Source organism: Metschnikowia bicuspidata (assembly GCF_001664035.1).
Source record: "Metschnikowia bicuspidata var. bicuspidata NRRL YB-4993 chromosome Unknown METBIscaffold_6, whole genome shotgun sequence".
In the NCBI taxonomy this organism is placed as follows: domain Eukaryota; kingdom Fungi; phylum Ascomycota; class Pichiomycetes; order Serinales; family Metschnikowiaceae; genus Metschnikowia; species Metschnikowia bicuspidata.
In genome coordinates this window covers 240,583-265,760 of record NW_017387736.1, presented here as the reverse complement: position 1 = coordinate 265,760, position 25,178 = coordinate 240,583, and the positions used below count along the sequence as shown (strand labels likewise).

Sequence of the window (25,178 nt, the reverse complement as noted above, 5' to 3'; positions counted from 1 at the left end):
CCAGCAAATTTGGCCTGATGGCCGAATTAGGCTATTCTGATCCATGCGCGGTGGGCCCGAGGCTTTGGAAGTAGGCCCGGTGCCAAACTGGGCCCGCGAAAATAAACGAGAGCAGCCGAGTACCCAGGCGCATTGTCTGGCCGGCGGCAGACAGGAAGCGGCGAGGAAATCGACCGGAAAATAGGGGGTCTTTGTGCGGGGAAAAATAAGAGCCGGGCGGGGACCCCACGCGGTGCAGAGAATGGAAGGGTTATGGCATTGGAATAGGGGTGGATGGAATTGGAATGGGCCATGGCATTGAACGGGTGAATTGAGCACTGGAATGGGTATGAACGAGGCACTGAATTTATGGAGAGCATTGAAATAGCACGAATTCAGCACTGGATTAGGAAGGAACTAAGTACTCAATAGAAAGAATAGCATTGAATTTAGCATTGATATTCGGTATTAACTAGGTACTGAATGCATTGAAAAGCATTGACATAGCACTGAATTTAGCACTGGATTGAATAGGAAATGGGGATTAATTTATGGAGGGTATTGAGATAGCACTGAAATTAGTACTGAATAAGGTAGGAACTAGGTACTGAAGTTATGGAGAGCATTGAAATAACACTGTATTTAGCACTGGATTAGATAGGAAATAGGTTTTGAACTAAGGAATGTACTGAAAGGCGTTGAAAGAGCACTGAATTTAACACTGAATGAGGTGTGAGATAAGTATTATTTAAGCACTGAATTAGGTGTGAATTAGGTACTAATTTTATTGAAAGGCATTAAAATATCACTGAATTTAGCACTGATATTCAATATAACCAGGTACTGAATTTATGAAAAAGCATTGAAAAAAGCATTGATATTCGGTATGAACTAGGTCCTGAATGCAGTATTGATATTTGGTATGAGCAAGGTACTGAATTGAGTATTGTAAATGCTTTGAAAAGGCATCGAATGAGCACTGCATCAAGCATTGATATTCGGTACAAACTAAATACTGAATATTTATGGCATTCAAATAGCGCTGTATCAAGAATTGATACTAGGTATGATCCAGGTACAGACTTTTTGGAAAATCATTGACATAGCACTGCAGTAAGCACTGAATGAGGTATGAGATCAGTATCATTTGAGCATTGGAAATATTCTTTTACTGAATTTGGTATGAGCAAGTACTGGATTTAGTAATAAAGGTTTTGAAAGGCATTTAAAAAGCACTGAATTAGCATTGAATTAGTATTGAATTAGTATTGAATTAGCACTGACATTGAATTAGCACTGAATTAGCACTGAATGAGCACTGAATTAGCACTGAATTAGCACTGAATTAGCACTGAATTAGCACTGAATTAGCACTGAATTAGCACTGAATTAGCACTGAATTAAGTACTGAATTAGCACTGAATTAAGTACTGAATTCGCACCGAACTGCGCACTGTCAGAGCTTGTCACTGAGCTTGGCACTGATCTCAACATAGGTAATAGGAATAGGCACTGAATCCAACATGAAGTGACCATAGGCATCACGTTTAGCACTGATACCAACCTGACCTCAGGCCTGAATTGGCTCTGAACGCCACTGGAACAACACTGAATTGGCACGGCCATGTCACCCGATTTGGCACCCAGTTTGGCACCGAAGAACTGGGCGTGGCACCGCAACATGGCGCGACCCTGGCATGGGGCCACGTCGCACCACGTACTGCCGCGACACAGAGGCCCTAACCAGCCGTCCCCAGAAACACCAGCACCAACAAAAGCGCCGCAAACACCCAAACAACACCCAAACAAAAACACAGACAAACACCCAAAAAACACCCAGACAACCACCCAAACAAAAACACAGACAACCACCAAGCAAACCCCCAGCCAGCCGTCTTCCCAAACACGCCGTCCGGCCCCAGCCGCCACCCCTCGGCCCGGGGCGTGCGCCTATCTCCGGGGCCGCTACCCCTCAGCTGGCCCCATGCAGCACGCGACAACGCCATAATTCCTCCGGGCCATTTATAAGCCCCAGCCACGGCGCGCCTTTCGCACCACCCCCAACCTTCGAAACCACCACCCCACCAAACCTCCCCGAGCCTCCACATACCACCACCAGACCCCACAAAACACCCCCAAACCTTCACCAAAACACCCCCAGAACACCCCGAACACCTCAAACACCCCTAAAACACCCCAAACACCCAAACACCCAAAACCACCCCATGTCCTCCTTCTTCACGCAGATCGCCGAGTTGCCGCCAGACCCCCTTTTCGGGCTCAAGGCCAGATTCAGCGCCGACCCCCGCGCCGACAAGGTGGACTTGGGCATCGGCGCCTACCGCGACGACGCCGGCAAGCCGTGGGTCTTGCCCGCCGTGCGCCGGGCCGAGCGCAAGTTGATCGACTCCCCCGCCTACAACCACGAGTACTTGGGCATTTCCGGGCACGAGCCGTTCTTGGCCGAGGCCGCCAAGGTGATCCTCGGGCGCCTGTCCCGCGCCATCGCGGACGGCGCCGTGGTGTCGCAGCAGACGTTGTCCGGCACCGGCGCGTTGCACTTGGCCGGCGCGTTCTTGAAGCAGTTCTACGCGGGCAACCGCACCGTGTACTTGTCGCAGCCCACGTGGGCCAACCACCACCAGATCTTCTCGGCCGTGGGCTTGGCCGTGGCCACGTACCCCTACTGGGACGCGGACGCCAAGGCGTTGGACATGGCCGGCTTCATGCGGACCATCGAGACCGCGCCCGAGGGCTCGGTCTTCGTGTTGCACGCGTGTGCGCACAACCCCACGGGCTTGGACCCGACGCCGCAGCAGTGGGCGGCGCTCTTGCAGGCGCTCGCCACGCACCGCCACTTGCCCGTGTTCGACTCGGCCTACCAGGGCTTCGCGTCGGGCAACTTGGACCAGGACGCCGCGCCCATCCGCCAGGCCATCGACCTGGGCGTGGTGGCCGCGCCGGTGCTCGTCTGCCAGTCCTTCGCCAAGAACGTGGGCATGTACGGCGAGCGCGTGGGCGCGTTGCACGTGGTGTTGCCCGCGGGCGAGCCGCGCGCGGCCTCCGACGCCTTGAAGCGCGCCATCAAGAGCCAGTTGAACAGGTACACGCGCTCGGAGATCTCCAACCCGCCGGCCTACGGCGCCAAGGTCGTGGCCACCATCCTCGCCGACGACGCCTTGCGCGCACAGTGGGAGCAGGACTTGGTCACCATGTCCCTGCGCATCTCCAAGATGCGCGCCGCGTTGAAGGCCAGGTTGCTTGCCTTGGGCACCCCGGGCAACTGGGACCACATCACCAACCAGACGGGCATGTTCTCGTTCACCGGCTTGACGCCTGACATGGTCGACCGCTTGGAGAAGGTCCACGGCGTGTACTTGGTCAGCTCGGGCAGGGCCAGTGTCGCGGGCTTGAACGAGGGCAACGTGGACCGCGTCGCGGAAGCCTTCCACGAGGTCATCCAGTTCCACTCCAAGTTCAAGTTGTAGGGCGCCCGGCGCTCGTGGATCTAAGAGAGTCCACCCCGCGCTCAGGTGTAGGACGCAGGCTTCGCCGCCTCTACAACACAGAGAAAATGCGGCCCAGGCTCGACGGCCGGGGCAGCCCATTGAAAACGGCGGGTTCCCCAGACCATCGCAGACAGGCCTGTGCTCTGGGCTCTGCTGCGGCCCTGGGCTCTGCAGGCGAGACGGTCGCATGCTGCCATGTCCCAGACTCTACGGTCAACATTTGGGATATACACACTGATCCCAGCCACGGCTCCTACGCTTGGCTCTCGAACTCCACCATTGTCCGCCAAGTTAGGAGTATACTCAAAACACACAGTGCACTGTCTTGCATGTGCCGTGACTTCCCTATCGAGAGGGCCGCCAAGCCATGTCGTAGCCAAAGCGTAGTATCCCGTAGTTACATGCGGCCTTGCATTGGGGGTGGAAAGTTTCACCTGAGGCTTCATTCACTTATTAGCGAGAAAGTCCTGTGGGCCGTGTGAGGTAGAAAATCTCCTTGTTCTTGTTTGAGTAGTACGCCCGGCTTTTATATTAACTGGCTCAAGTGTTACGGAGTCCCAATTCTAAAACGGAGTCGTCGTGCTCCCAATCCCCACATCTTGCCAGCACCACGGTTGCACTGGTTACCTCGAACGGCAAAACACAATGTCTGGGCTCTCCAGACTACCACAGCCTGCCGTCAGCAGGGCGCTACAGGTCATCGCTAGGTTGGCTAATACTGAAGATGCATTACTTTGATTATATAATGTTTTGGTTGGCGAGCAAAGTGGGCGACGTCGGGTTTACTTTTTTCTGAAAGAGCAGCCCTCGGTCAACTTGGCCTTACCACCGGTAGGGGTACACAACACAGTGGCGCAGTTGTCACAGGTGACGGCGGTTTGTGCGTGGGAGAAGACGGTGGTGATGTTCAAGCAGCCTTGACACTTGACGTCCATGAAGTACGATCTTGGCGATTGGACCAAGGTCTTCAATTTGTGCTTTTGGGCCTCAGAGGCTGGGTTTGGGTGCAACAAGTCTTGAACTAAAACCTGGGCGTTGTTAGTATTCTTTGTGCTTGCAGATCTGCCGCCGGTCCGGATAGGTGGTTGTTCCATCATGTGTGGTTGGTGGGTGATGTGTGGTGACATGCTGGGTAGTAGCCTTCTACCTCATCAAGATACGTGGTTACGAAAACGGCCATGTCGACGAATGCCCCACGATTTGCCCGTGCTCCCACGCCGGGTTCCCCGAAACAGGCTGCACGAAATTGCTCGCTTTTCTTTGGACCTTCTCCAGGGAGGACTGGGCGGTAAAAACCATGGGGGTTTCAGACCCTGTTTTCAGGCCTAAGCATGATGTTCGACGGGCGAGACTTTTTGGCCTCTCGCGAAGAACTTCGCAAAACAACAAGACACGGTCACCTTCTCATGTCACTGGAACACGTCAACACTTCGTGGGCTAGATGTACATACCATTTCTGTCTGTTTGTGTAGCGATCAAAACTGGCTTGGGGAAAGACGTGATAATTTTTTTCACTGCCCGGTGCGACGCACTGGCAGGACTGCATCCAAGCACGCTTCGGGTGAGGATTCGTGGTGCAGAAAAATTTCTCACGCCCAGCTGGCGGGGGATGTCCGGGTGTTGGCCGCAGGCTCTCGTCACCCAGAGCTGTGCTGGGGCGGCCGTGTCACGTGACCGGCGTGACGGCGTTTCTGAGCTTCCGGCTGCTGGGACTGCCGGCACCAACGACGGCTGTTTGGTGCTGAAAAGTAATTCCGGATTCTGCCTGAAAAATGGGCGGACACGAACCTGAATCAGCCTTTTTCTTTTTTCTTTTTATGGCGTGTATTGCTGTGGGGCACCAGCACAAGCCGTGGCTGCTGGCTGCGAAACAGGAGGGTAATAATACCATGAACCAGAAGGCCAATAATACCACGAACCCGGGTGGTAATGGTACCAGAAAACATGACACTGTCTCTGCGTAGGTTCGAAGGCATGACATTTCAGTTCTCTAACACGGCTCAAATCAAGCGTTTTGGAAACCCACCAAGCATCTTGGTCGGCAAGTGCCAGAAATGCTTGCCATGGTACATTTCCAAGTTGTACGAGGCTGGACTCAGCAGTCGCTCTGCGGACCACGAGGCTGAAAGCATTAAAAACTTGAATTCTGCATTATTCGATATAAACCAACCGTAGCACCGTCACCAACATCAAACACACCAGCCATCGCCAACCGCAACAGCCACCCGCCATGGCGTCACACTTCCCTTTCCGGTAATTCTTCCCGTGCTTTGACTAACTAATACTATATAGTCCTATATACATCGGGGGCTTGGCCCAAAGACAAGAAACCCGTCTTCACGTCGTCAATGGGGACCAAATCTAAAATTCCGGACTGATTTTCTTCTTCATTCTCGGCTTGTTGAGTCCAGTCAAATCATTGGACGGCTGTCACGTGTCCCTGTCTTTCGTCGTTCTTTATATACTCAGACCTGTCACATACGTTTCCAATGGCTTGCCAAACAATCCCAGAAATACTTAGTCAAATTTGACTCAGCTTATCATCTGATCAATTGGAATGCATGATGCTATAGCTAAGGTAGCTGTTCATTTTTATTGTCAATAAAGGAACTGTGTCGTCCGTTCCTCTATTGATTGATTAAGATGCAGTGAGACGATCGATCATAAAGAATAATGCAGTTTGCAATTATGCCTCCATCGTACGATGAAGGCAATAATACATGCGACCACATAGGGTCGCAGTGAATTGTTGCTCGTAGCGCTGAGAGGGTATAGGAATATGTCCGGCTTCACCTCAAGCACAAGCCATCTAAATTCACTTATTTGGAGCCTCTTTTGGCTTTCCTTGGTGGAGTAACGGGTCGGTTATTTCCCATACTGCTTGGTGGAGGATACCTTGGCTTCTTGTCGGCAGGCTTTAAGATTTGGAACGAGCACAACAAGCTCTCATCCACACTCATCATTGCACCTGCATTATCGAATTCACCACAGTAGTTTGGCGCTGAGAACAAGGTGACCAATTGTCTTTTGGAGAAAAATTCATATCCGTCCTCGACGACTTGATGGGCCCTACAAATCAAATCCATGTCATGCTTTTGTAAGAATCGCGAAACCACATCAGGCCCAAATGTGAAAGAAACACCGCGATCATTTTCAGACCACCCGGCAATATCCTTGTCTGGATCAGACCACAACAAGTCACACAACAAACCAACATCGGGTATATCCGTTGGTCTCATGACTCTTCTAATTTGTTCCATGGAGTTCAAGTCAGGGGACAAACCACCATGCATGGTGAATATCTTTTCGTCGATGATAGCAGCGATAGGCAAGCAGTTGAAGCAATCCGTGAATGTTTTCCACATTTTGATGTTGTACCTTCTTTTACATTCATCGTAGAAACCATAGATACGGTTGATTGAAGCGCATTCGTGGTTTCCTCTCAAAATGAAAAAGTTTTCCGGGTACTTGATCTTGTAGGCTAACAATAAGCAGATCGTTTCCAAAGATTGCTTTCCTCTGTCAACGTAGTCACCCAAGAACAAGTAGTTTGCCTCAGGGGGAAAACCACCATATTCGAAAAGTCGCAATAGATCGTAGTACTGGCCGTGGATGTCACCACAGATTTTTATCGGAGCTTCTAACTCCAACAAGATGGGTTGTTGAATGAAGATCTCTCTAGCTTTAGTACAGAGAAAACGGATTTCATGCTCCAACAAAGTGACTTGTTTCCCAGGTCTAGAGCCTCTGACTTCTAACAATCTATCGACAATGGAGTCGATGTCAGCTTCTTGGTGTTCGGACATGGTTTGTTCTTAAAGCAAAGTCGGATGATTGGGATTAAAGTAAGCCTCAGATAATCTTCAGATCAAAAATGGATGTACGACTATTCTTCGATGTTGAGTTTTCTAATAGATGCCAAAGTGACTTCTAGAAAAATTTTGTATGTGAACCGGGTGTCGATGGTGTTTTTTTGGACACGAATACCGAAAGCCGCCCAAAAAAGAGTCGAGAAAAAAACGAAAACAAAAGCTGCCGCTGTTTCAAATAGAGCCCGAGGTGAAAACAGACGAGAGCAACGTTGGTTTCCAGAGTAAAAAGAAGGCGACGAGAGAAGCCCTTAGTTGGTTTTTGTTGTTGGAGGAGGATGAGACGCCAAAAGAGAAAAGTTGAGGTGTGGCAATAATGTGCCAGAGCTTTTGGGAGCGCAGAGTGGGTGAGCAGCAATTAGGGGATGAAGTGGCGCGACATTTTCGCCTTTTTTTGTATTTCTTCTCTCCGCGGCGACATGACCGCGATGAAACTGCAACAACTGGCTTGTTGTGTTTGCAGCCTTAGCCGCTGGCCGCCACTGGCGTTCTGGTACAAGTAACATCCGATCAGAGAAATCTCGCACGTATCCAGAATAATTCAGGCTGATGCATCCAAGGTCTGTGGAACAATTTATGATTTCAGTGACACTATACTGTGGTGCTTGCCCCTTCCGTTCGTCACGTGGGGAGCCAAGCCCTCGGCCCACATCGTGTACCGCGTATGAGCCTGAGTCATCATTGAATTTGGGTTCTGCTTGGATGGAGCGGTCTACAGCCAGAAAATAGGAACCACAATTCAAAGAACATGCTGGACAGAGAAGCTCACGTGACTCTGCACCGTCACCCGTGATGCCCACCGACGGGACTGCCGGATGTCTTCTTACCGTCCACTAGCAGCTGCGGCTCAAGCGCGGGCGCGACATTATCTCCGGCATGCAGGCGGCCATAGGCGGTGTTTTGGTTGTTTCCTAGTTTGTCCCGTCAGAGCGACAATACTTGCGCGCCGATATCCGCCGGGGGGCCGGGACCGCTTGGCCGCTCGGACAGAGCAGAGCGGTACGGGTCTTGCGGTGCACGTACGCCCCAGCTTTTGGATTAGCACCCGGCACGCGTTTGATGGCACAGATTAGGAATACTACCCATGTCGGCCCCACCATTCCCCAACGAATACAGATGTAGGCTAGTTGCGGACTCCGACTCAAAGCCATGTACCATTTGCTTCAAGCCCACAAGCACGGTCTTACTCGCCTCAAACAAGGCAGATCACTTTTACGTGTGCCCCATGCATATGAAAGATAAGAGCTTTGCCTCACCCATAATTCTGGAAGACTACACAAAACTCATGAGCGAAAAAACCCGGCTCGAGAACGAAGTTCGTTTGGCGAACAGTCTCGCCGATGCGAACAGGCCATATTCCTGGACCAAGCTCATGTCGAACATCGGTTGGAGCGACCCTGTTCAGCCCCGGAAGGAGAACTCCGAGGACAAGCCCAAGCTCGACGATGCGGAATCCAGTCAAGCGAAGAAGCAGAAGCAAGACACGTACGAGGAGTTGGTGTCGCAGGCAAACAGTCTCAAGACGAAGTTGGCCGATGTCAATAGCTCCATCGCAGGTTTTCAATTCAAGCACTACGCGCTTGCCAAGGACGTTTACAAGATGCGAGTTAACAGCTCACTACAGGGAAGAAACCGTGTGCAAAAGCAAAGTCCGGGCGAGGCAAGCAAAAGCGTTGTGTTTCCATCGGTTCCAAAGTCGGACATTAGTTGAGGGTATATCCTGCAAGACATCCCAGCGTGTGCCCAGAGACGTATAGCAAAGAAATGGAAGAATTGTTTCTGCACCTACCCCACGCGGGCCGACCTAGATCCCGCCGTAGTTGACCGCCTTCTCGTCAAACCAGTTCTCCCAGTTGCCGACGGCGCCCTTCAACACCGAGCCCCCAACGAACTCCATGTTTCCCTCCAAGAAATCAAAACTAAACCGCAGAGAACCCACCACAGCCTTCCAGAAGTCACGTGTGGACTCCTCCTTCCTGAACTTTTCCTCGTCGTCATCCTCCAAGTCGTCATTATCGATTCCGCTGCCGCCCCGGGCCAGACCCTTGGCACTGATCTCGTCCGCCACAAGCTTGGCCAACTCATCCTCCAAAACCTGCTTGACTTTGTGCACAGGGCGGGAGTCAAACAAGTCCTGTTTGTTGACGGCAAACAAGAAATCAACGCCGTTGGGGTTTTTCTCCGTGGTGCTCAAGAGAAGGAACAACTCCTTGGCCATGGCCGAGACTTTCAGTTCTTGGCTCAAGCTGACGCTCGACGAGTCCACCACATAGATGACGCCTTTGAGCTTGCCCACGGTGATGTCGTCCAGGATCAATGTGCGCAAGAGTTCAGAGTGCTTCAAGTGGCCGGGGTAGTCGATGAGCTGGTACAGTTTCTGGATGGACTCGTTGGCGAAGGGAAGCCTGACAGACGCCACGTTGGGCTCGAGCGATGACACAAAGCTAGCTGGATTCTGCGTCCTGTTTGTCAAGCTGTAAAAAAGACTGGTTTTGCCAGCTCCGTTGGCGCCCACGATCAAGTACGTGGGCTTACAATAAGGCGAAGAGGAGCCGGATTTGCTGTCCGTGCGGCTCTGCAACTGGAACACCACAAGCACGAGGATAAGTCCAAGCACCGCAGCCAATAGTCCCTGCTGGATTCTGTCCATTTTGTGGGGTGTGTTTTTGGAAGTGCCGAAGAAAGTTGGTATGTCTTGGGATGTCGGTTGGAGATACGAGGTTCTTGCGAATGAGCGCCGCACTGCCATGCACAGGCGCAGCGAGCTGATTTCGAGGACGTGAACACCAGGTGGACTTCTAAGAACATTTTTGGAAAAAAAGACCCAGGGGAGGCTAATTTGATGCTAGTGGATGGGACCGTCCAATAAGTGTTCAGGCCCGGTAGGATGAGCCTGGTTCTCAGTGGACCGGGCTTTTTGGGCCCAGGGAAATTAGCTGCGAAGCTCATTAACCAGGCATGCTTTCCACCACACCTACAAGCTAAAAACGGAAAGAATCGCCAATCCGGAAATTTTTCCGGAACCGAGAGAACTTCGAAACCGGGAGAACTTCGAAGCCGGGAGAAAGTTCGAAACCGCGAGAAACGTCCAAAACCAAAGAAAGCTCTTAGAGCCCAGGATGCGCCCCGAAGCCGGAATACACACAATCCGGGGTAAACATCCCAACCCCGGCAGAAGCACGCCAGCCCTCCAGGCCGTGGGTTGTCGGAAAAAAAACCGCCAGCACCACCTACAACCAAGGTAAACACAAACTTATATTCGGGAGCTGTTCTGGGAGAAGCGGCCGGGGCCTCGCAGACCCCCTCCGGCCCTCCCGCATGCCTGCTACATACCAGCGGTCATGCCTAGTCCTTGACGATGGACGCACCGTATTCCCGCGACTTCTGCATCAACAACTGGTCCACCAAGACCAACGCGGCCATGGCCTCCACAATGGGCACGGCACGCGGCGTCACGGAGGGATCGTGTCTGCCCTTGGCCGCCAACACGCCGTCCGCGCCGTCGTACGAGGCCGTGGGCTGTTCCTGCGAGATGGTGGCGGCCGACTTGAACGCCACGGAGAAGTAGATGTTCTCGCCGTTGGAAATGCCGCCCTGCACGCCGCCCGAGAAGTTGGTCTTGGTTCTCAAGCGCTGGTCGGCCTCGGAGAAGTAGAACGCGTCGTTGTGCGCGGAGCCCGGCATCGTGGTGCCGAGGAAGCCGGAGCCGAACTCGAAGCCCTTGGTGGCGGGCAACGACATCATGGCGTGCGCCAACGTGGCCTCGAGCTTGTCGAAGCACGGCTCGCCCAAGCCCACGGGGCAGTTCCGGATCACGCATGTGACCACGCCGCCGATGGAGTCCTTGGCGTCGCGGTACCGCTCGATCTCCTTGACCATCTGCTCGCGCACGGATGCGTCGGGGCACCGCACCGGGCCCACGGCGTCCACCGCCTCGCGCGTCACGCTGTTCAACACCGCCTGGAACTTCTCGTCGCGCGGGTCCCTGTTCATGGACACACTGCCGATGGACGACACGAACGCCACGATCTCAACGTTGTTGGCCTTGTGCAACACCTTCTCGGCAATGGCGCCGGCGGCCACGCGGCCAATGGTTTCCCTGGCCGACGACCGGCCGCCGCCCGACGCGGACTTGACGCCGTATTTCTGGATGTACGTGTAGTCCGCGTGCGACGGTCTTGGGTACAAGTCGGTTTCCGAGTAGTCCTTGGGCCGGTGGTCCTCGTTCAACACCAACATGCCGATGGGCGAGCCGAGCGTGCGGCCGTGCTCGGTTCCGGACTGGATGTGCACCTTGTCCTTCTCGTTGCGGGGCGTGGAGAGCGCGGACTGGCCGGGTCTTCTTCTGCTCAACTGGGGCTGGATGTCGGCCTCCGTCAACTCGAGCCCGGGGGGGCACCCGTCGACAATGCACCCGACGGACTTGCAGTGGGACTCGCCGTAGGTGGTCACGCGGAAAATGTTGCCGAAAGAAGACATGCTGTGTGGTGCTGTGGTGCTGGCGTGGTGCTAGTATCTGGTTCCTAGTGGCCCTGGGTATCGCTGCCGAGTTTTCGCTGGAATTTATGCATAGGGCCGGGCGCGCGGCGCCTACTGGCGCCAGGCAGAGCAGCGAGGAGACGGGCAGCATTGAGCCCTGCACCACCGCTGCGTGCCGCCACGTGTCTGTTGCGGAGCCTGGCCTGCGTGCTGTCCATGTGCCAATGCTTTGCTAAAACATGGCCTTTTACTGGACAGCTGGGGGCCCGGGTCTGGGCGGGCGCTGGTCATGTGACTTCATGGGCCTGCCGTTTTCGCACCGCGCAGCAGGCCTGAGTCATCGGGCCAGGCAGCTCCAGCACCAACGCCGCTTTCCCGTCTCCACTTGTCGCAAGACGCTAGCTGCATTTTTCGGGCTGGCTGCCTATTGGATTGACTTTACCTTTTTTTTTCTTTTCTTTTTGTCACAGCCCAGATCCCAGTGTCGGGTGGCGGGGCCCGGCTGCCCGATCACCTGATCTGCCGGGCAGAGCATGCGCGAATCCGGCGAGAGTGCGGCTGATCGTGGGCCAGATATTAGACCACTGGGTGGCTTAGGATGGCAAAGAACTCGTCGCCACCGCCACCTTGCTGCTCGGCACAGCTTCTCCAGGTGCGAAGAAAAGAAAAGAAGAGGCCGAGAAAAATCGATAGTTCGAAAGATCACAGCAGAGATACATATTGAAAGATGGCAGGGACACCGAACGAATGTTGAACTACAATAATTTTCCTTTTTTTAGTGAAAGGGACTGCAAGCCGGGTTTTTTGAACCAGGAAAATTTGATCTTAAGACCACGCTCCTGTGTCGGCGATTATTGGAACGTCGTCAAGTTTTTGAATTGCTCGGGTTAGGTCACTTTTGAGCGTTCGCAATCCATGAGTACCTCAACAATGCGACATGAGCTGTGAGGTACTAACCTGTTTTATGCACAGGCGGCCTACCATGTCGCCCCCAAAGATTGCCACTGACGGCTTGCGTGGCTTTGATTTTACTTTGGTCTTACGAAAAGTCCAATGAGAAGGACAAAATGCGATCGGTCGTGCTCAAAAATTATTGGGAGATGTGGTCGGACTTTTCATACGTCTGTACCATTGGTTTAGTTGGGCCCTTTCATCCAAGCCACAATTTAGCGAAAGAAGATTTTGGGCTGTCAAGATCTTTCACACACACTCTCTCTCTGAAGATGGTACCGTTTTTGGTCTGAAAATTTTTGTTAAAGCCAAAATATGTGGGGTTATGTCAACCTTGCGTTGGGTTGTTCGCACCTAGATTCCCGGACATCGTCAATACTCGTTGAAAAAACGGCGGTTTATCGGCCATTTTTCGTTTTTGTTGAAAGACATCGCTTGATTTCGAAAGATTCTCAAAATTGTGGAGGAACAACAAACATACTAAATGGCATATGAAGTGGATCAGCGCAATTGATAAGTCTTGCCGATTGAAGACCGTGCATACTTCGGAAGGCCCATTTACACTGCAAGGGCACACCATAACTATCGAATGCTAGCTCATTCTAGCAAGTTCCGATGCGCATAAAATCATTCCCCATTTTTAGAGTCACTGACCCACTCTAAGAAAAGAGAAAACATGCTCGAAAGCCGGCCTAAGGCTGTGTCATTTGCAATGAATGAAAGATTGAACACTTGAAAGGGCTCGAAGCGTTTGCCACGTCGATATAATAGAATTTACTAAAACTGCTCGAAACCGCTTTCAAAACTAGTTACGGGTGCTCAATTCTGAAGACCCGGCTTCATCTATTGGCTGCACAACATTTCAGATCCACACTACTGAGTCTCCTGAGCCAAATAGTACTGTCTTTTTAAACTGCTCCTTTTTTGGCTTTTGTAAACCGGGCAGTTCTTACCCACCCCGGCCTGGTAATATCACAAGATCAAACAAAATAATTCTACCGACCACCTCGGCAGGTAGTACTCTGCAGAGAAGATATAGACGACGAATAACTTCACTCTCAGATATGAAGGACTCCAAACCAGGAAACATATGTTCCCTGGTAGCCAAAAATCCTCATTTCCCAATCTTCGAACAAAATACCCCGCATTGGCTGAAAGGCACTTCAAGCTTCGCAGCTTTCAAACATGTCTGTATGCCCGCGTCTCATGAAGTCTTTTTTAAACTACTAGACACAATTCGTGTCACCCAAAATACCTTTCCAGTGCCGAATTACCTCCTTCAAACTCAAAGGTAGTCAGTCATGAGAATACGCGTGTCTTGTTTTGTTAGCCTCTGTGTTATGTCAGTCTTTGTATCATGGCGCTGAGGATTCTAAACAGTTTTGCAAGGCCAAACTGAAAAAAGTAGCCAATTTTTGACAGCCTTCAAGATATATCGAAGGAATTGCGACACGGGCCCCTTTAATTTCTGGGGTATAGTCCATACCCATCTCGCTCCTCAGTTGGCCATTGCGGCTCACGCACTTAATATGCCGCATTAGGCAAGAAATAAACACGGGCATCCAGCATTGGTGCAAGACCTTCCAGGTCAACATTAGAGCATCAACGCCAAACACCAGAGGCACTAAACGGGCCTGGAAGCACCAACGCTGCCTTTTCAGATTAAGCAACTTTGCCAAATTCTCGCGCAATTCTGGTTAGTCCCCTCTGGCTACCCGTCCTCAAGCAGCCTGGCCTCATACATTACATCACGAAATCTGAGCTGAGACATACACCAACAATATGTGGAGCTTGATAATCCCCATTGCTCTATTTCTAGCGCACACTGCTGCGCATTGGGCTACCCACTATTCGTTCCAGGAGGGCGTCATATATCTCCAGCTAAAAAACGATGATCTCGTTGCACTAAACTTTTCCATGTCTGGGTTTGATGGGCTATCTGGAAGTTCTCTAGCCGAAGTGAACATTGAGCAGAACCAAGAGGTTTTCCCCTTGACTGCACCTCCGCAAAACTCGACGATGTTTGTATCTCAAAAACACCTCTATGCGTTCTCAGGTGCCGTGGATGAGTCTTTATCCACTTTCGACAAATGCGGGAACGGTGTTTTCCAGCTTCTCAAGTATGAGGCGGCGTCGGACTCGTGGGTGTATGCCTCGGACAACATGACGTTTTCCGGTGTGGAAAATGTGTCCTTCTACCAGGACTCCACGTACTTGACCTCGCTCACCTCGTCGGAGGTCTATGTCTACGGGGGTGTGTGCACAGCCACGGGCGAGGTGTCCAGCCGGCTTCTATCATTCGACATGGAAACCATGCTGTTTGCAAACATCAGCACCTCGACCGAGCCGCAAGGCTTTTATGGCGGGGTGAGCGTATGGGCACCCAGCCCCCTGCAGCTGTTTGTTGTGGGCGGGCGCTCCGAGGCCGGCTGGCTCAACATGTACCAGCTTGCCACGTGGAACTTCCAGTCGGGGTGGCTGTTCCAGAGTGTTCTGAAAAACGGGACCACGGTTCTGTCCCGCACAAACGGCCTCGTGCTTCCGGTCTTCAGCGTGTTATCTGACGACACCGAGGAGACGTTTCTCCGGAACTACAATCCGCAGGCCGTGCTTGTTCTAGGCGGCGAGGCCTCCGGGCAGTCGGAGGCCGCCTGGGCCAAGCTCCTGTATGAAGACAACGAGTGGAGCTGGCAGAGTTTGGAGCTGGGTCTCGAAGACAGTGATATTCTTGGAGCCGCGGTGATTTTCGACACGCTTGTCGTGGTGAACGGCTCCTCGCAGACTGCCGCAGGCAAGCGCCTGGACAGCTCCTACCATTTGAATCTCTACGACATCAACAGCAACTTCTCGTTGGTGGACGACTTGCAGAGCAACACCGTGAGCAAAAGTGCAACACAAGCGGCCTCCAGCACCAGTGTGTCGAAGAGCACCAAGATCTTGGTGGGCACGTTGGTGCCTCTTTCCGCGTTGGCCATCATCTTCGGAATTGCCATGTATGTTTGGCGGCGCAAAGTGGCGCTGAAGGACACGGCCAGTCTCGCCGGGCCCATGGACTACCAGCTCGGCCACTATCGCACCCAGCTGGACCAGCAGTACTCGCTTTTGGGCAGCAGGCCGTTGGACTTGTACCAGCATGTGAACGACACGAGCTCCACGCTTGAGGGAGCCTCGATAGACTCGTGGGTGCGCAAAAGACAAGAGTACGACGCGTCGCACGGCCGGCCATACGCCCGCCACAGCTACCTTGCGCTGAACGAGACGTTGGGCTCACGCGCGGAGGAGTTCACTGACGAGCTTGTGCTGGATGCAGCGAGCCAGTGCCGGCGGGAGCCTGGGATTTCTGGAAGTGCAGACATGCGGCCGACGGCTCAACTGATGGCCCTGACTCTGTCTCTCGTACAGACACTCCTGTCTCCTCCTCCAGCAGTGGTGTCCCCGGAGGGCTCGCCGCAGAAGAACGCGCTTCCTGTGCGGATCAGCCAGCTCCGCAGCTTTCTGTATAGCCAAACCCCGCCGCAGCTGCCGATGCTCCAGCGCAAGTCACGGCTTGATCCGGGGTTCCTCGGTCTTGGCGAGGGCCTCGGCGCCAGTGCTCTTGCTGAAAGTGAGGGGGAGGTCTCCGACGAGAATTTGGACGTGCAGGTGTTGGTGAGTTCCAAGAGAAAGTCCGTGCTTCGCGTGATGAATCCAGACGCGGACACGGCCGGCGAGGGCGTCCGCCTACGAAACCCGTCGAAGTAGGCTTGGGAAAATAGAAGTTTTCTTCATGGGAACGGCCGTTGGGGAGACGCCCGAGCTGGTGCACCGCCTGTGCTCAGGTTCCTCGTATAAGTAGTGACAGGGGGGCATGTCCGTGAGTCCGTGGCTCGAGGGACTTCTGGGTTGCGTTGGGCATGACGCGGCTTCAGTGCTGTCGTTTATGAATGGCTTTTCTCTCTTATGATATTATTCTTGTGCAGGGGAAATATGGGATAAGCAAGATGGGTTTGGGAGTCTCGCTTGTCGCGAAATGAATCGGGAGTCACCAAGCCCTTTGTAATTCTAACTGAAAAAGTTGTACGGCCCATCACCTAGGAACCGATATGTGGACAATTCAGTCACATCCAGTTTCTGTAGATGTCTGGTTCCTGCCATGAGCGTATCTCGCAGATGGATCCGTTTTGAGGTGCAAGCGGATACGCTCAGAAATAGAGCGAATGAGCTGTTTAACGATGTATCGTCAACCTGGTAGTTTGGTGACTCTAGGCTGGAATTGGCAAATAGAGTCCTATAGGTTGGATAGTTGAAAGCAAGGTTAGGAGGATGAGCTCACTGCAAGCTGTGGGTTTGGATCAGATGTGGCTGCTTGCAGTTGGCTTGCCAGGGTTTGGCAGCCACGCCTCCAGTGCATTGCAATGACTCGACTCCAAAAGCCCCTCCTCTCCCCAACAGATGGAGATCAGAGTGGAGACATCTGTGTGCACCGTCGGAGCCATGGAAGAGCTCTGTCAAGCCGGCCCCAGTACTTTCGGATTTTCTCCTTTCCGGCCTCTACTATCTTGAATTATTTTTCTGATTGCAGCTTTGACGCCGTTCTGTTGCCACGTGTAGTACCACGGAAAGTGACACGGCCGCCTGTAGTGCCTGTCCTCCGGGAGCTACACACGATGTAGAAGTGTGTCATAAACGAAGGTGGTATTGGCGGTGCTTACTTTGTCTTTACTGGCCGAAACACGAGTCTTTGGGGCGTGCTGTTCTGGGTGGAGGCGTGGAGCCCGCGGGCAGAAGAATACGGCCGCAGGCAGAAGAATACGGCCGCAGACAGCAGAATACGACTGCTGGCAGAAGAATACGAGACGACCAAGCGGACGCTTATACCCGGCTTCTCGCGGCACGTGGGATTTCCCGGCTCAACGCTAATATCAAACTCGATCTCAAACTCTGAGTACCGGCCCCTCCAGATTGGCCAGGCAGAGGTGCTTATCATCATTAGGGCCATATCTCGCCGAGCGTGCGGCACTGCGGGGCCAGACATGCGAGATTAGCGCCGGTCCTGTACGCGCGGGAGCCGGTCCGAAAACGGGGCCCCATGCAGAGCGGCTCGAGCCTACGAAGCAGGGCTAATAAGTACGAGGCTAGACGGGGCGAGCTTGATAAAAATAAAGAATCTGAATCCAGGGGGGAGAGAAAAGATCACTATTGAAGAAGGGTTTGCGGCAGACAAAAAGTGAGAAACACTGACGGTCACCGAGGGCATGAGATATCACGGAAGAGGAGAGTACCAATCCTCGCAGCCCGAGAGCTCGCAGTACTGCGGGGAGGAAAACCAGAGCGGTACGAGAAACTGAAAGCCAGACTGGTGGAGCAAGAACAACACTAATTGGGCAAAAACACAGACTAGCGAGTCGAAAAACCGGCTAGGTAGTCAATAAACCAGGCAGTTATTAATAAACCAGGCAGTTATTAATAAACCAGGCAGTTATCAATAAACCAGGCAGTTATCAATAAACCAGGCAGTTATTAATAAACCAGGATAGTAAAAAATTGCGATAGTGAAACAGATAACTACACTAGTGACACAATAAAGCAGACTAGTAAATATTAGATCAGGCTGGTTAAACAAAACCCAAACCAGTGTAACACTGTGATGAAAGAAAAGCCCCAGATAGTGACCGAAAAAACGCTACTTAAACAATCAACCAGAGTAGTGAACAGAATACTACCCCAGTGAAACAATAAGCCAGACTAGTGGTGGATTTACCCTAACTAGTGAAACGGTAAGCCTAGTTAAACAATGAACCACCCTAGTGAAGCAAAAAACCAGATAGCATCAACAAAACCCTAGTTTAGTGAAACAAATAAACACTCGTGAAACAAATATGAGGACTGTCCAGGCCGTGACTAACGGAAGGGGACGGGCCGAGCTAAGACACTTGGTACGTAGCTGGGAGCTGTTTAAAGGTTTTTTATATATATTTGCTATATAGTTTTGCCCCTTTAATCAGATGAATCTACCAAAAAGAAAAAAAAAAACACTCGTGAATCGATAAACACTGGTGGAACGATCGCGGGATCAGCTGGCCCTCGCGGAAGCGAGCCGCGCGCGGCGTCCCCCCAAATACGAGCCAACACCCTGCCTGTGGTGGAAACCGGCCGGTTGCCTGGCCGTCCAAAACACGCCACTTTTCTGCAAAATCGCAGCGTCCCAAAAAAAGACGCAAATTCCGGCAAACGACACCAACTCCCGGCCAGCGACGCAATGTCGTGGCTGCTGGCCAGCGTGGGGACAGGAGGCTGCATTTATTACCGAAGAATTGAACATTCTGGGGAGCCAGGAGCCGCGGCTCGCATGGAAGCGCGGCGGCGGCCCGAGGCGCTGTCACTGGGGCCGCGGGCCAGCACACAGGCCAAAAATGAAAAAAGGGCCCCGCACCGATCCCGAGATACAAGGCCGGGCCGCACCGAGCCACGAGCCACGCTGGCTGTGTCTTTTGTTTTTTTTTTCGGATATTCAGCTTGAACAAAACGAAAGTAAAAAAAAGAAAAAGAAAAAGAGCAATGGCTTGCCGCGCTGGGTAATTTGCTGCCTGGACCCAAGTCTCTGTGGGGCGGGCGCCTGTTATTCTGCTGCTGCAATAATCGTGTTTTTGATTGCCTTTTCCATGGACGGCGCCATATGGGGCCAGACGGCAGGCGGCGCTGCGGCCGATGCGCGGCTCGCTGTGCCAATATGGCCCCATGGCTGGCGGGCCTACCATCTGCGTTTTCGTGATTTTTTGTCCTTGGTCCATGCTCCATGTTTTTCATGTTTTGTTTTCTCTTTTGACGGGATTCCTGCTTGGGTTTTCCCTAATCGTTTTTGTTTCCTGCCACTTTTACTCTCACTCTCATTACCTTCAATTCTCACTCTCACTCTCACTGTCACTCTCACTGTCACTCTCACTCTCACCGTAAATCCTCACCTTAAATTCTCACCTTAAATTCTCACCTTAAATTCTCACCTTAAATTCTCACCTTAAATTCTCACCTCTAATTCTCACCTCTAGTTCTCACCTTTAATTCTCACCTTTAATTTTCACCTCTAGTCTCACCTCTAGTTCTCACCTTTAGTTCTCACCTCTAATCCTCACCTCTAATCCTCACCTTAAATCCTCACTCCCACTCTCCCACTCCCCTTTCTTTTCCCTCTTCTCCCTCCCCCTTCTCCCTCCCCTTTCTCCCTTCTCCCTCACCCTCCCCTGGCCTTTTTTCTCGCTTGCACTGACAGCTGCGCGCCCGGCCGGCACGTGCCGCCACAGCCCTCAAGACAGCGCGCACCTCCCCCAAACTTCCCCACCACCACCACTTTCCTCCATGAACACCGGCGGTGCACACGACTTGGACGCTGCTGGCAGCGGCTCGCCGGCCGCTGGGGCGCCGGCCCAGGGCCCCCGGCGCAGCCCCGGCCCGAATCGGCCCGCGCACGCCCGCACCGCCCCCGGCGTCAACTTCGGCCTAGCCGCCCTGCTCAGGGACCTGGCCACCTTCTGCTACGACGACCCGCTTTTGTACCTGAACCTCCAGGTGGCGGGCGCCGCGGCGCTGCACGCGGCCGGTGGGCCTGGCGCGGATGCGCGGGGCCTGGCGCCTCCGTGGCCCATGCCCGGCGCGCTCCTCGGCCTGCCCGACGACGCCATGGACTTGGACTCGATGGCGCCGCCCGACCCGGCCGCGTACTTCCCCGCGCCGGACGGGCCCGGCGGTGCCTGGGACGGCGGCCCGGGCGGCGGCTGGGCAAGCGGGCTGCTGCCCCAGGGCGCTTGCTATGGCGCCAGCAGCGCCGCTCCCCTGTTTGCCCCGGCCCCGTTCGCAGGCGGCCTGCTCTCCGCCGACGCGTTCTTTAGCCCGTCGTTTGCGAGCGGGGCCCCCGCGTTTGGCCATGAGCAGGAGCCCGGCTTCACCCACGAGCCGGCGCTCTCGCTCGGCTCCACCGCCACCAGCCCGGGCGCCAGCCTGCTGGGCCAGCCCCGCCACGAGCCGCTGTGGGCGCCGTTTGCGCCGTCGCTACGTGTCCCGGACGCCGCGTCCGTGTACCACGCGGCGCTGGAGTTTGCGCTGTTCGAGTACTCGGGCCCGGACGAGTACGCCGACACCACGTTCCTCGACGACGACACCACCACGTACGCCACGCTGGCGTGCGGGCCCGCGGAGCCCCGGGACTCCGCCAGCCACCGCACGTCGGTCCTGGCCGCGGCCAACGAGTTGCTGCCCTTGACGACCACCACGTCCTTCACGCCGTCCGCGACGTCGCTACATCTGACGCAGCCGTCGTTCTTCTCCGCGCAGCAGTTCTGGCGCACGCTGCTCGACCAGCCGCCGGCGCCGCTCGGCCGCGGCTCCACGGACTTCTACCTGCGCCGCCGGCTCAGCATCGAGAGCACGGTCTCGGGTGCCAACGCGCCCGCGCGCAGCCAGCGCTCGCTCGCCAGCTACTTCCATTTCCGTGACCGCGAGGGCAAGCTGCCCGTGCCGCGCGGCGACTCGCCCGAGTGGCCGCCGCCGCGCCACTCCATCCGCAGCATCTTCAAGACCGGCTCCGCGGGCCTCTCCGTGGCCGAGAACGACTCCCACCTCGGCCCGGAGCCCGCGCCGGCCCCAGACGACGTACCGCTCGCCGGCCCCGAGGGCCTTGCGCCCAAGAAGGGCCGCCGGTCCAAGCGGCACTTGTTCACGCGGTTCAAGCTGGCCAAGGGCTACGACGCGCCCGGGGCCAAGCAGGAGCCGGCAGACGGGTCCGTGGACATGGGCTCCGACTCAGAGCCCAAGGATGACTTCCGCGGCCCGTTGGCTGCGTTGCACCACACGGACTCGGCGGGCCTGCAGACCAGCGAGCCGAATCAGCCGCCGGACTACGCGTCGTTGTTCTCCGGCGTGGGCAAGCGCCGCAACCTCGTCGGCAAGAAAAGCAAGAAGAACGCCGATGCGGCCATGAGGGCGGACGGCAGCATCAAGGCGGAGAGCGCGGGCGAGAGCGTGGGCTTGGACTCGTGGGTCTCCAGCAACGAGCAGTCCGGGGACTGTTCCCTGGCGCGCAGCATGCCCCGCTCGCTGCATTCCTTCAACTCCCGCGAGTCCGGCTCGCAGGACCAGCCGCTGGCGTCCGCGCCGCTGGCCTTTGCCAACGCGTCCAAGCGCATCCTTGGGTCCCGTCTCATGAAGAAAAAGGCGGCCGTCAACAAGGGCGAACGCTCGTCAAGCGACGTGGTCGAGGTGGATCTCCAGTCGCTAGATCTCCCCGACAACACGGAGGTGTTGTCCAAGCCGCGTCTCCTCAGCAAGACGCGCGGGCGTAAGGAGGACCGTGAGGCCGATATGGTGGACCAGTCCAAGATCTTCGTGTGCGGGTATTGCGACCGCCGGTTCAAGCGCCAGGAACACTTGAAACGCCACTTCCGGTCCTTGCACACGACCGAGAAGCCCTACGACTGCCCCATCTGCCAGAAGAAGTTCAGTCGTACCGACAACCTCAACCAACACTTGAAAATACACAAGCAGGAGGAGGAGCAGGCGGCCGCCGCCGCCTTGCATGCGGGGGAACACATCGAAAATTAATAGAGAGACTGTTTTGTTATATAGAATATCAGAGGAAAAGGATATGCGGGAAACACATCGAAATGTAATTGAGAGACTGTTTCTATATAGTACAATACCAGAGAAGAAGGCTATGCGGGGAATATAGAGACTGTTTTGTTATGTACTATGCTACTAAGCACTACATGGTAAGTGGTAAGTGGTGAGTAATGAACAAAAACTAGAGGGAAATGGGAAATACTAGCTACTTAAGGATGATAAGTGAATGGTAATACTAAAGGCGAAATATTCAGTTGGTGATTGGTGATACTAACACTCAGTACAAATAGTAACGGTGATACTCAACACTAAAGGCGAAATACTAATAGGAGATGGAGGATATCCAACGATATTCCCTTTATGCTAGTACTGAATGCTGGATGGCAAATGGTGAATAGTCAATGTTGAAAGGTCAATGGTCAATGTCGAATGGTAAGTACTAATTACCCATTGAATATTGGTGAATGGCAAATATAACTACAAATACTCACATATCATAATCAATACGAATAGTCACTGGCGATGCTAAATACTCAAGGCAAAACGATCTTAAGCGAATGGTGATATTAAATACATGTAGCAACTGATGATACTAAACAATACAAACTTCTCATCAACGATGAATGAAAGCTGGAAAATTAAAGACGAGAGACAAAGAAATAGTGAATACTCAAGGATAAACGTTACATACCGAGTACTAAATGGTAAATGGTAAATAGTATACACTCAATGATCATGGAACATGCGAAATGGAAAATACGTAATGGAAAATACGGAATGGAAAATACGGAATGGAAAATACGGAATGACTACTGAATACTAGATGATAGATGAGAGTCAGAATCCATCGGATAAGAATCAGGGACATATTCTTATACAGCAGAAGATGCAAGAGTGCTAGCATCTAGCACAGCACGGTGGAACGTGTTTCTTGTGCACTCGCAGGTGTATGAATTTGCTCTTTGATATCTTGTCTTGTCTCATCTGAAACTTTAGACAAAAAAAAGAATTAGGTAGCATAAGACATAAACACCCAGAATATTCCAACAATTTCAAAAGGCTTTGTGGGGAACACATTAAAATAGAGTAAGATATCAGAGCAGAGCTGTATCGATATATAATCGAGGCGTCTTTTTATACAGAACATCAGAGCAAAGCTGTATCGATACAGAATCGAGGCGTCTCATTATATAGAACATCAGAGCAGAACTGTATCGATACATAATCAGGACGTCTTGTTATATAGAACATCAGAGCAAAGCTGTATCGATACAGAATCGAGACTTCGTATTATATAGAGCATCAGAACAAAGCTGTATCGATACATCATCGAGACGTCTTGTTATATAGAACATCAGAACAAAGCTGTATCGATACATAATCGAAACTTCGTATTATATAGAACATCAGAGCAAAGGCTGCATCTCACATAATCAAGACGTCTTGCTATATAGAATATCAGAGCAAAGGTTACATGTCACATAATCGAGGCGTCTTATTATATAGAACAACAAAACAAAATTCATCGATACATAATCGAGACGTCTTGTTATACAGAACATCAGAGCAGAGGCCACCCGCCAGTGCCCAGAGCAATCGGGCCATGCCCCAGAGAATGCGTATCCAGTTGCAAGCGCCCCGGCGCCAAACCCAAAAGTAAGAAGTAAATGCGATAAAACATGGAAGAAATGAAAATGCAGGCGTCGGTGGCGGGGCCCGGCGGGCGGGAGCCACGGAGAGAGGCACAATGGCCGGTGCGGAGACGCCCGCGGACAGCACAGCAGAGCGCGAGTGGCGGGTCCTTGCCCGTTGATTGGCGGGCCGCTCTGGGCGCTGGCCAGCTGCAGACAAGCGCGCCAGACCCGCGTCCTCATGGCCCGAGACACAAGTCCTCGTTGAGGCGGTTCGACGTCAAGCCGTCGAGGACGAGCTCGCCCTTGGCGCGGTGCGCGCCCGGCTTGGACACGGCGCCCGAGTCGTCGTGCGGCCGCAGGCACACGCCGTTGGCAAGGTGCTTCTTGTAGCCCTCGATGCGCGTGAACTCGCGGCCGCAGTGGCAGCGGCAGTGCTTGGACACCATGTGCGACTTGACGTGGCGGTTCAAGTCGTGCTGGCGCACGAAGCTCTTGGGGCAGTAGGCGCATGTGAACGGACGGTCGCTCAAGTGCGTCTGGATGTGCGAGCGCACGTTGTAGCGGCGGGTGAACTTCTTGCCGCAGTTTTGATACACGCAAGTGAAGTTCTTGTCCGCGTCCGGGCCCTGCCAGTACTTGTCGAGCTCGCCGGGCGGGAGGAGCGACGTCTTCTTCATCAAGCGCTTGGGCGAGAGCTCCTGGATGGCCTTGCGCACGTCCTGGGTGGCCTTGCCGCTGGGCGAGATGACGGGGCTCCACTCGAGCGTGATGCGGCTGGCGCGGGGCGTGCTGCGGCGCGGCGAGCCGGCGCCCGCCTGGCCCGGGCTCGCCTGGCCCGGGCTTAGGAGATACGCGCCCGCGGGCGCCGCGGGCCTCTGCGGCGTGAGCTGCACGATGGTCTCGTTGGCGTCCACGAGCCCGTCGTCCGGCGGGCTGTCGGGCCCGCGGCCGGCCGGGCGCACCGGCGACAGCCGCGGAAGCTCGCGCGGCGGCGACGAGCCGAATACGCTGGGCGGCGACGAGCCGAGCACGCCGGGCGCGTCGTAGTAGCCGTCGCTGAAGAAGTGCGTGGCGGGGAAGCCGTGCCCCGCGGCGGGCGGCGACGCGCAGGGCAGGAGTGCGGCGGGCGGCGACGCGCAGGGCAGGAGTGCGGCGGGCGGCGCCAACAC

The 25,178-nt window shown here is 53.9% G+C and overlaps 9 protein-coding genes across 9 annotated transcripts in view; 4 read left to right on the top strand and 5 right to left on the bottom strand.

Annotated features, from left to right (window-relative positions):
• Positions 1 to 2,204: 2,204 nt before the first annotated feature.
• AAT21 (aspartate transaminase) lies at positions 2,205 to 3,467 on the top strand (the record flags this gene model as incomplete). The annotated part of the gene is made up of 1 exon (XM_018857959.1): positions 2,205 to 3,467. The coding sequence occupies one exon, from the start codon at positions 2,205 to 2,207 to the stop codon at positions 3,465 to 3,467; it is 1,263 nt and encodes a 420-aa protein (XP_018710041.1).
• Positions 3,468 to 4,270: 803 nt separating this feature from the next.
• Positions 4,271 to 4,582, bottom strand: RPS27 (40S ribosomal eS27 domain-containing protein; the record flags this gene model as incomplete). Its single annotated transcript, XM_018858021.1, has 1 exon — positions 4,271 to 4,582. One exon carries the CDS (start codon positions 4,580 to 4,582, stop codon positions 4,271 to 4,273), a length of 312 nt encoding a protein of 103 aa, XP_018710040.1.
• Positions 4,583 to 6,307: 1,725 nt separating this feature from the next.
• Positions 6,308 to 7,294, bottom strand: GLC7 (type 1 serine/threonine-protein phosphatase catalytic subunit; the record flags this gene model as incomplete). Its single annotated transcript, XM_018857966.1, has 1 exon — positions 6,308 to 7,294. The coding sequence occupies one exon, from the start codon at positions 7,292 to 7,294 to the stop codon at positions 6,308 to 6,310; it is 987 nt and encodes a 328-aa protein (XP_018710039.1).
• A 1,147-nt stretch (positions 7,295 to 8,441) lies between these two features.
• Positions 8,442 to 9,068, top strand: METBIDRAFT_46216 (uncharacterized protein; the record flags this gene model as incomplete). Its single annotated transcript, XM_018858009.1, has 1 exon — positions 8,442 to 9,068. One exon carries the CDS (start codon positions 8,442 to 8,444, stop codon positions 9,066 to 9,068), a length of 627 nt encoding a protein of 208 aa, XP_018710038.1.
• Positions 9,069 to 9,161: 93 nt separating this feature from the next.
• On the bottom strand, positions 9,162 to 10,007 carry METBIDRAFT_79525 (Signal recognition particle receptor subunit beta; the record flags this gene model as incomplete). The annotated part of the gene is made up of 1 exon (XM_018859080.1): positions 9,162 to 10,007. The coding sequence occupies one exon, from the start codon at positions 10,005 to 10,007 to the stop codon at positions 9,162 to 9,164; it is 846 nt and encodes a 281-aa protein (XP_018710037.1).
• Positions 10,008 to 10,702: 695 nt separating this feature from the next.
• Positions 10,703 to 11,836, bottom strand: ARO2 (bifunctional chorismate synthase/riboflavin reductase [NAD(P)H]; the record flags this gene model as incomplete). Its single annotated transcript, XM_018854331.1, has 1 exon — positions 10,703 to 11,836. One exon carries the CDS (start codon positions 11,834 to 11,836, stop codon positions 10,703 to 10,705), a length of 1,134 nt encoding a protein of 377 aa, XP_018710036.1.
• Positions 11,837 to 14,417: 2,581 nt separating this feature from the next.
• Positions 14,418 to 17,022, top strand: METBIDRAFT_73601 (uncharacterized protein). Its single transcript, XM_018858417.1, has 2 exons — positions 14,418 to 16,084; positions 16,190 to 17,022. The coding sequence occupies exons 1-2, from the start codon at positions 14,570 to 14,572 to the stop codon at positions 16,526 to 16,528; spliced, it is 1,854 nt and encodes a 617-aa protein (XP_018710035.1). The 5' UTR covers positions 14,418 to 14,569; the 3' UTR covers positions 16,529 to 17,022.
• A 3,097-nt stretch (positions 17,023 to 20,119) lies between these two features.
• MNL1 (Mnl1p) lies at positions 20,120 to 22,796 on the top strand (the record flags this gene model as incomplete). The annotated part of the gene is made up of 1 exon (XM_018856240.1): positions 20,120 to 22,796. The coding sequence occupies one exon, from the start codon at positions 20,120 to 20,122 to the stop codon at positions 22,355 to 22,357; it is 2,238 nt and encodes a 745-aa protein (XP_018710034.1). The 3' UTR covers positions 22,358 to 22,796.
• Positions 22,797 to 24,245: 1,449 nt separating this feature from the next.
• Positions 24,246 to 25,178, bottom strand: part of ACE2 (DNA-binding transcription factor) — a gene marked incomplete at both ends in the record, with an annotated part of 2,214 nt that continues 1,281 nt past the window's right edge. Inside the window, one exon of the mRNA XM_018854330.1 lies at positions 24,246 to 24,989. Within this exon, the coding sequence (XP_018710033.1) occupies positions 24,246 to 24,989 (744 nt within the window). The remainder of the gene's footprint in view (positions 24,990 to 25,178) is intronic.